Raw genomic sequence first — 10501 nt, 5'->3', positions numbered from 1 at the left:
TAAGTTTGCACCCAGTTTACACCATGCATACATGGCACTAAGGTTTCCATGACTAAGGTTAGTGGAGGGCTTTCTCTTTGGAAAATTTCATAGACCCTCGTGTATATGTCACACCATGTCACGCCAAGTTTACATTATAGTTCACACATAGCTCACACCAAGTTTTCATTGTGTTTTCAGTGCACTAAGGTTTTTGTGATCAAGGCTAGTGGAGGGCTTGCTCTCTCGAAAGTTTCATAGATCTTCATGCATAGTTCATGCATAGTGAAATGCTTTGTTCATACCCAAGTTCACAATGAGTTCTCACCAAAGTATACAGTACATTGAGGTCTTTCTGACTTTCAAGCACTATGGTCATAAAAAGTTTCTGTCTAGAAGGTTTCATAGACCTTCATGTAATGTTCACACCCAAGTTCAAACACGGTTCACGCCAAGTTTGAACCAATATCTCACCAAGTATACAGTGTGTTAAGGTTTTTGTGACTAAGGTAAGTGGAGGCATTGCTCTCTATAAATTTTCACATACGTTCATGCATAGTTTATGCTATGTTCATAACCAAGTTTGTACTAAGGTTTTTGTGATTAAGGCTAGTGAAGGGCTTACTATTTGGAAAGTTTCACAAACTCTCATGCATATTTCATGCTATTTTGTAACATTTAATGGCCTAGAAACTTGTGTGTAGCGGAAAATAGCATGAACAAAGTGAGCATTTCATTAGAATAGATTCCTAATGAGAATAAAAACACTGCCGAGAGAGAAATTAAGCAATTGACAACAGTTGAGGACCGGGTTTGCATGGAGCCAGTCCCCCCTCCAAAAGGCTTTGTATTATGGTTTCTCCCATCAAGAGAGACATTTTACAATACAACTCTTTGTGTTCCTTCAATACTAGCTAGTGCAATGGAGATGTGAACTTCAAGCACTAAGCTAAACACTTATCAAACACAACATCAATTCCCTCGCGGTCTTAGACCCAAGACCTCACACACCTTCGAAAATGGTGAGAGCTAGCGGGGTATGAGAGTAGATTGAGAGGAAGAAGGAGTAGTCTTACAAGAAATATGTACATCTCCTCACATAATCACTCATATTAGCATAGCTTAGCTTAGTAATTAGCATGGTAGAGGATATGAGCATGCATCGAAGCTTGGCTCTTGGTTGGATTTGCATCACAAAGCAAGAGTTGTTAGTGTAGGCCTCCCTTCTCACAAGCTTGGAGTAGGTGGTAAGCTTTCCACTAAAGCTTGAGAAGGAGAGAGAGGGTCTTCTTGCTCCACACATAGATTGTGTGAGTGTGTAAGTGAATAATGCAGCCCCCTCTCTCTCTTGGTCGATCCCCATTGCTAATTGCTCATGCTACAGCCCTATTGGACCTCCCCAGGCCTAGCCAATGGAAATTAAGCAGCATAAGTGATAGCCTTTTGACATGTGTCCCCCTTTCCCTTTTTGTGAGATCTTTAGGTAATTAATAAATGCAACTAAACTCTCATTGGACCCCTTTGCCTCCTGGCCAATAGAAATCAGGCAAGCCATTAAGCTAATGAATGCTCATTGGACCCCTAGGGAGACTGTCCAATAGTCTTTGAGAGAGCTTAATTCTTATTGGTTCTTTTATTAAGTGTTTTTAAATTAATTAAACTAGACTTACTCTAGCCTAATGCTCATTGGTCCACCTCCAAGGCCATCCAATAGGATTTGAGTACACCTTGTGGGCATATGGGCTAGGGAGATGACATGTGTCCCTCTTTCCCCTTGTGTACAAAGGAAGCTTGTGTGTGTGTGTGTGTGTGTGTGTGTGTGTGTGTGTGTGTGTGTGTGTGTGTGTGTTTTTCTCTCTCATCCCCTACTTCTTGGGCTCGCCCCCTCTTTTGTAGAGCTTGAGAAAGACTTTTGGGACACACACAAAGCATCCAATTTCCCTAGGCTTTTGACCTTTGGACACAACCTTTGAATTTTGGAACCTTAGCATTTTAGAAGTCTTAATGGGTTGAACCTTAGGGTCTTTTAAGCCCATTGTTGCACATTGCTCTTTTTCATATGGTCCCCCCTTTGGATCCCTATTGTGGCCGGTCTGCTAGCTTAACCAATATTCTAGCTTTTTCTCCCCTGGCACTTCCCCATATTAAATGATCCGTTTAACATGAGAAAATCATTTAGGAGAATTAGATATTAATTATTATGACAATTTTCACACCCACCTTCAAAAAGTTCACATATCAATCCAAAGGTTTCAAAACCAAACTTCCAAATTAAGCACAACAATATATCATCACAAATTAAGCATAACAACATCCAAAGGTGATAATCTCATTCAAACTTTCAAGCATGAACTCGCAAATCTAGGCACAATAATCTCATTTAAACTAGCAACACATAAACCAAATTGCCATCAACATGTTTCTACACCAAAAGCTAACAGCTACACGGAATTAAAAACTTGCAAATACGTAGGCTAATATGGAAACTTGGATACAAAAGAACTAGACAAAGTGTCGTTGAAGAGGTTTGTGTCGTTAAAAATTGGCAATGAGACACTACTACACAAAACATTAAGTTACAAAGCAAGAGAGCCATATTTCTCATTCAACTAGTTATGCCATAGTCCCATCAATGCGCTTCTTAGTCTAGGCATTCAAGCTTTCTTTTAACACCTTCACTTGGTCATGCTTGAACCATGCCTTTGTTAATTGCCTGGAGAGCACTACAAATAAGAATCAAACTTGCAAACAACATAATCATAGATTCAAATGCGCAAAGATAAGAACTACAATATTAATGAATTTTTGGGACTTTAACAGGATGCTTTATGTATGTCATGATGTAAAAATCACAATTGACCACATTAAATTGATGTGGGACTTTGCATATGAAATGAGCATCGCAAGACTGAAAAACAAAAGTGAGATGCTTATCACTAAAAGCATACCTTAGGACACTCGCCAATTTATAATTTCCCTCTTGGCATAACCATGAACTCCTTCAAATACGAGGTTGTGCAATTTGAAGCCATCAATTCCAATGTCCTACAAAAACTCAACACTTTAGACACTATCATGTCACAAATTCACACTTACTTGATGTTCTTTCCATACAAAATTAGGGATTATGGATACACAAAAGGAAAATATTCTTCTGAATCATTTGATGTCAAGGAATTGAGGTACATAAGGACATCATTGTCCTAAGAAATCTTTGTTATCTTCTTGATTGCCTTATTGTACAATACAAAAACAAACTAATGATCTCTAAAAGTGTAATAATTTAGGTCATTATAGATCAACATCCATTGAATGAAGAATTCATGAATCATACAAGTGCCTACCCACAATTGGAAAGAATACAAAAATATGTTTGCTTGCATCCACCCCATTGGAATAGCTTTGAACCTTCTTAGCATTTTGGGACATGTCCAATCTCAAAAGTCGCACCACAAATTGTTAGTGAAGCACACTCTCAAGCACCTCTTGCGAGAGAGTGTTCTTCAACCACCTACCAAGCTAAGACTTTGAGTTGTTTTGTAAGGAATGTGTAAAGACACTATTGAGGAAAGAAGGCAAGATGCTTACATGTAAAAAAATGTCATTGTCCAAGTGGAAGTATTCTCCTTGCTTATGGAGTCCGCTAGTACAAGATCTATATCCATGATCACATTAAGGTGCTCTAAAAATGGCTGAATACTTTCTCTAGATTCAAATCTAATAAGAGAATATGATCCTTTAAATCCATATTCAATCTTGGGAAAAAGCTTTATTAGCCTTTATGAACATTGATGTGGGATTGGACGCGAAGCACCTACCTTTACTTCAATTGAATTGGGATCCCTTTACTTGTGGATGCTTAGACGTCCATGCGGATGGATGTATTCATCAACAAAAATGTAAGTCAATAGGTTAGTGTGAAGCCGGGATCAGGGGTTGCCTATATGAGGGCATATGGCTAGGTTGAGAGTCAAGTTTCATTGCCCATGCCTTAGATTTGTATCAAAGCTGTTTTAAGAAAGGGAAAGGCTATGGAATCTCCTTGCATGCATGCTCATGCAAACTGTGGAGAAGGGGAGTAAGAAACTTGCCTACAAACTAGGAAAAATCTCTTAGTCAAAGGGTGTGTGTGTGTGTGTGTGGGTGACCTACTTGGAATCGCACCAAATCTCCCTCTAGGGGTTTGCGAGGGCATGCTAAGCATCTTTTGATACTACAACATGCCTCCACAAGCAAGCCAATACTCTCTCTCTCTCTCTCTCTCTCTCTCTCTCTCTCTCTCTCTCTCTCTCTCTCTCTCTCTCTCTCTCTCTCTCTCTCTCTCTCTCTCTCTCTCTCTCTCTCTATCTATCTATCTATCTTTCCCTTCAGCAACATCGCACGTCGATGCCATGATGTTTTTTTGGACCTCCAATTCACATGCAGACGCCCAATTTGGGGCAAGGGTCAACTAATTTACCCTAAAACCCAAGTAAGGGTGCATGCCCACCCCAAGCACACCCCCATATACATAGGTTTCAAGAATCAAACCTTTAAAAGCACTTTGAGAGATTTTGCCAGGGATTTTTGCCTTCCCAATCTTCAACAAGTAGAAATTTCTTGTTATTGAGCGTACAACGGGGCCCGATTGTGGATATATTCTCTAACCGGTTTCTAATCTCAATTAGCAATTGTTTGCAATCTGTGTCACATTTCTTGTGGGTTATCTTCCCAATCACTCTCCCATAGACAAAGGCCTGGTGCCTTCTCGACTCCTCTCCCACATTGCTTAATCCAAACTCATCATGCTATCATTGAACACTCACAAAATAAACGATCCAAGATACACAATATTGTATTCCCTATGCAAGAGAGAGTGTCGGTGCTCGCAATTTACATAAACCATACCACAAGAAAAACACGTGAGAGCCCAAAAAAGTAAAGGCATGGAGAGAATATGGTTATGCATTGATGGATATCAGTTTTTCTATTATAATGAGGGTGAGAAGACATTTATGCATTTCATGCTTTGCTATAGCCAATCGTCAATGAGCTATGGTCTCCTTGCCCATAGGTAAACAACTAGTTCTTGATATGGTGCATGGATGAGTGCTCTCACAATGCATGGCGTGTGGTTTGCCATAATCTACCCCTCAATACGTGGCATCGTGCAAGCACTAACTTGCATCCTCTAATCCCTTGTACATGTCAATTTCAATGTGTATCCCCCATCTCTCTCCCCAATCTCTCGTCGCCTATGTCTCTCCCAAAACTCTTGACCTCCCCCCCTCAAAAGTTACAAATAGCCTCCTCTTTTATAATGAAGGAGAGGTCCCATAAGTATGATTAGTACAAAACCTTATTTGCCAAGCCAAAGAGGTGGTAAGTGTGCTTATGGTTGTTTTCTTGGCTACGCATGGAGATGCATGGCTTGGTCATGTGGCTAGATGCTCTCGCTTGGCCCACCATTATCCAAAGGCTAGAGAGCGGTCATGGTTTTATACAATTTAGCACAATTCAAATTATTAGAAAATCCAATAATTGGTGTTAGTGGGATCATTGGAGTTGTCAAGCAGTTGTTTTCACTGTGGATTCTACTAGATTTTTTGCTTTGTTTTAGGCGATAGATGAGATTTACAATGGTTGCTAATAAAATGTTGAGAAAATACATCTTACAAGCCAATTGAAAGTAGGTGATGCTCATCAATGATCGATCTTCTTGAGTCGCAGCTCGTCAAAGCTTTCAAGCTCATTTGTTTTAGCTGATGATGACTATAGACATGCTGTCATGGGGTCACTGGTGGATTCAGTCCGCTCTAGGGCATTGCTCCCCATGAAATCATACTAATCCTTGTTGATTGTAACTTTGGTTTTTGTGATTTCTATGAGGTGTGTGTGTGTGTGTGTGCATGTGTGCGCGCGCATATTGTCATGAGTGCTTGTGAGTTATCATTTTTTTATGGTGATCATGTGTATTGTGTGAATTGTCTATGTATGTACGTATATATGATTGTGTGTGTGCTAGAGAGCAAGTGTGTGTGTGTGTGTATTATGTAAATGTAAACATATAAATATTGTGTGTGTGCTAAAGAGAAAGCGTGTGTGTGTGTGTGTGTGTGCGCGCGCAAATGAGAGAGAGAGAGAGAGAGAGAGAGAGAGTGCTAGAGAGAAACAAATATGAGAGAGAGTCATCTGGGAAGGAAGAGGGGGGGGGGGGGGGGGGGGGGGGGCTGAGGGCATGTGTTGCTGCAAGTTCCTCAAGCTTCACAATCTATATATATATATATATATATATATATATAGAGAGAGAGAGAGAGAGAGGGGGGGGGGGGGGGGGGGGGGGGGGGGGGGGGGGGGGGGGGGGGGCGAGGGGGGCTAAGATTCCCATGAAGGAGAAGACAAAGAGAGGGTAGGCATAGTGGAGCCCTCCCCTCCCCATTTGGGAGCACCATGTGTGTGTCTCACACAGAGCGGAAGAGAGATCTCTCCCTTGAAGTGCTTCCCTACAAAGGCTAAGCTTTGGCAAAGATAGATCTCTTGAAACCGTTTCCTATGACATTACAAACTCCACTACTCCTTCATGCTCCTCTACGGAATTTCAAAATTTATAGAATCCATTGTCCTCCTCCTTTGTTATTCCGTAAAATCTTCTCCAAGCTCTCTTGGGATTATTCCTACGACATTGAGAACTTCTCTAACTCTTCTTCTCCTTCTCCCTCTTCTTCTAATTCGACCAAAAAAACTACTCCAATTTCTTCTTCTTCATCTACTTGCCTTTGACTCCATCATCCCCCTTATCATATCGTTAAGTTTTTACTATCCTCTAAGTGTGATACATACCTTGATCTATCAATTGTGTGTTTGTTTTCTATGAAAGAAGCGCTTCTCATACTCAAGTGTCTTCTAAAACAATTTTTGTAAGCAAAATAGACTCAATAAAATGGGAACAAAAATACTTAGCTTGTCTCCATAGCTACCCTGAGTTGCATCGCCAAGAGCATAGAGTGGCAGTGATGTCTTGACTCCAATTGCACTGCCAAATATCCACAATCTGTATGAATGGTGCTTCATGAACATGATTACTATACTACTAAGGGCATACAACCATCTTTGATACAATTGTTACAATGTGAGAGCATAGAGGATCTGCAAAACACACACAAACTTGCATAGTATATGCGTAAATGGGCATACATACCTTGAGAATCAATTATACACATTCTTCATTGAGATACACGAGTAGCGAGAGGGAGAGAGTTAGAGAGAGCATAGCATGCGCACCTCAAGATTGGAGTAATATGCATGCATGCGAGAGGGGTGAGGAGAGAAAAAGAGAGAGACGGAGCACTGGGTACATCTCCATCCATGCAAGAGTGAGCATTTTTCTCTTGCACGTATCTATTTATAGATATCAATCAACTTCTCAGAATTATTACAATCGTCCATCTGGACATAAGTCTTGCCTTCTATCAGCTTGCTTGCCACTTGTATACAACAAATATACATCATAATTAAATACCATCCCAGTACGTGCATCTATGAAATGCACATGGTGATAATTATACCTAAGGTTCACTCATCTTTGCTTTGAGTTTGTGCACTTATTGCCCTAGTTTGAATGCCTCAACTTGTGGATAGTTCATTTGATGATTGTGGTTTGACTGTGGACTATTGACTGTGGACCATTGAGGCTTCTTCATTAGGTGACCATGCACATTAAATTTTTCCCTCCCCCCCTTGAGCAAAGAGAGAGGGGTCTTAACACTTGGAGACTCTACAAGGTCAGCTCTACTATGATGGGAATGTACCTATAGCTTGTGATAATAGTATAATGCTATTGGGCTAGGAAGCCTTCTCGTGGGAATTACTTGACATGCAAGATTAAATTAAAGTGGAAGAATCTTGGAGTTCGGGTACAAAAGCAAAACCCCTTCTGCAAGTAGCATAATCTAATCTAAAATAAATTTAATGAATGAAATACCCATCCTTTCAAACACACGTGGTACATTGACCTTTTTTTGTGCACCCCTTGAGCCCCCAACCTTAGCACCACATATAACTTTGCCAAGAATTGGTTATCCAAGTTTCCCTTTGTGGGTTGATGTGGTGGGTAGGCCAAAGAAATGGTGTTTTTTCTTTATTAGGCAAAGCCTCTACATACGCACCGACATAAGGCAAATAATTAGGGGCTTGGTATTAGGGGCTAATGTAGTCCAAACTGCAGAGGTAGGGGAAATAGTGTTTTCTCTTTATTAGGCAAAGCCTCTCACGCACATACACACCTAAATAAGGCAAATAATTAGGGGGTTGGTATTAGGGGCTGATGTAGTCCGAACTGCAGAGTTAGGGGCTTGTTTGAAAGTTGATTGCAGAGAGTCACACATAGAGCAATGAAGCCTCATATATGGGAGGAGTAATTGAAATTTAAAAAAGAGAAAAATTGACTATTTGGGACACATTTTGATGCAAAAACAATCTAATTAAAATGCTTATTGAGGACTAATCCACTTGATACTCCATCAAATTAACTATTTGGTCATAGCATGAACGCAATGAGTGAGCAAATTGAAGATGCAAATAGTGAACTTGAGGTGGAGGGGATGCAATTAGGAGTATGTACATAGAGACATGAGTGCTCTCTCTCCCTCTCCCTCCCCCCCCCTCTCTCTTTCTCTCTCTATTTGCACAAAGAGAGATCATATCATGATGTAAACGCCAACTGCAAGCATAAAGAAAGTGACAATTTGTTTGTATAGTTGTGCATCACTTGAATCAATGACTTGTTACCCTGCTTGCTCATTTTCTCTTGGCAATTATCTCCGCTTATGTGCAAGCAAGATACTCTTGACCAAGGAAAGTTTCTTGTTTCTATCTTTTTAAGCTTTGAGCTTCCTTATATTTGGGTATGTGTGTGAGTGCTTGTGCACGTGTTTGTTGGGGAGGGGATGGTGGATTGCGGGTTTAATCAAATTATATTAGCAATCAATTTTGATAGTCTCTTGTCTATTAAGCAACATGAGTTAGTTTGAAAGCACTATTGGAGATCATGTGTTTGAGACTAAGGGAAATGCAAGCAAGTGAAGACAAAGAAGTAGGAAGTAAGTCATTAGGGGCATGGGAAAGTTAAATGACTCTATTTTCTGACATTATATCTAGGTACTTAAAGGGCATGTGTAGCTCTTGATTGAATGATAATCCATGCCTCACATATGATGAATGGGACCAATATGAGGCAATTCCGAGCAATTCCTGGTGACAAATGTTGCTGGGAAAAGAGAAACCGGCTAACGAAATTTTTCGGATAGTAAGCATGTAGTCTTCTATCACCCGAATGCTGATCAACTTCGGCAGCAAGCGCTCCATTGCTCCAGCGCGCTTACAGACGTCTCCTTATACATGGCTGCATCTGTAGGTTCCCCCTCCATCACCCGAGCTCCGTTCTTGCAAAAACCTTGCAAATCTACACAAGCAGAGCTTTGTTTCCATCCCTTATCTTCCTGGGTTTCTCTTTGTACCGCCAACTACGGATTGTCTTCCCCTATTTCCTCATCAGAAGAAGCTCCATCTAGGAGCCTCTGGTGGATAAGACTGAAAAAGCCCATTCGAAGCTTCACCTGTTCTCATCATCATCCCCAAAGGTCAGCTCCAGTATGCTTATCGAAAAGGGTAGCTCTAGGGTTTTCTGCCACGTGCAAACTCAGTGGTAACAGCAATAGCAGGTTTCGGAGTCGATGCCGAAAGCTGGATTGCTCAAGAGGCAAGAGTGAGAACAGGCTCAGGCGTCATGCCACAGGCCCTGATGATGAACACGATAATGCAAATTCCACAACAGTGGCAACAGAAGAGCCCGAGGATTCTAAACCAAAGCCCTCAACTCCATCCTCTGAGAAGGTATGCTACCAGTTATGCCACCTAAATTCTTCTCGTTGCAAAATGCCGTCATTTGGTGATTAGATTTGTGCTTTATACCTGTGTGATGCATTGTGTATTCTATTTATGTGGCTCAAAGAACACATGGCATACTCTGATTTAAGTTCTTTGACTTATAAGTTTAGTTCAATCAAAGATTAAACTTTAATCATAACTAGCTGTGTTGATTTGAGCATGGAGTTCATTTGTTTCAAATTAAATGTCTTAGTCTGCCTTGGAGTTGATCTTAACTTACTGCCAAAAGGCAGAACTAGAATCTGTCTTAAATACTCGTTTCTGGTTGGTAGTTCAGTGTAGTTTGAAAGTGGTCAATGTTCACATGTCCATGGGGCCCGTTGTGTTCGCAAAAAGCGGGATTCCGTACAGCCACATCAGCAGCCTGTTAGTGCATTATGCGGACACCCGTACGACCTGCCACGTCACCAGTCTGTACCGTCTCTGCCACATCATCATCTGGCCTACGGGTGGTCATGCCACGTCACCAGTTCCTCTTGAAGGAATTGTAATCGCCCTCGATTACGCCTGCAAAAGAGATAGAGGCCATAAACCATTTCAACAGACACTGACTCAAGTATCGACGCACTAGACACAACACATCTAGCACTTGTAGAGA

The 10501-nt window shown here is 41.0% G+C and overlaps 1 protein-coding gene across 2 annotated transcripts in view; it reads left to right on the top strand.

The window, feature by feature from the left end:
- Positions 1–9179: 9179 nt before the first annotated feature.
- The window catches only part of EGY1 (Peptidase M50 family protein), a 71278-nt gene continuing 69956 nt past the window's right edge, over positions 9180–10501 (top strand). Inside the window, exons 1-2 of one of the 2 annotated variants that reach the window (XM_086490800.1) lie at positions 9180–9596; positions 9678–9849. In XM_086490800.1, coding sequence (XP_086346926.1) covers positions 9355–9596; positions 9678–9849 — 414 coding nt within the window. In that variant the 5' untranslated portion in view covers positions 9180–9354. Of the gene's footprint in view, positions 9850–10501 lie in introns of both variants that reach the window. The other variant, XM_086490798.1, reaches the window with a different exon arrangement.

This window comes from Adiantum capillus-veneris, chromosome 19, assembly GCF_014529385.1.
Source record: "Adiantum capillus-veneris isolate H3 chromosome 19, ASM1452938v2, whole genome shotgun sequence".
In the NCBI taxonomy this organism is placed as follows: Eukaryota; Viridiplantae; Streptophyta; class Polypodiopsida; order Polypodiales; family Pteridaceae; genus Adiantum; species Adiantum capillus-veneris.
The sequence above is the reverse complement of the archived record's forward strand: the minus strand, read 5'-3'. Positions and strand labels throughout refer to the sequence as shown.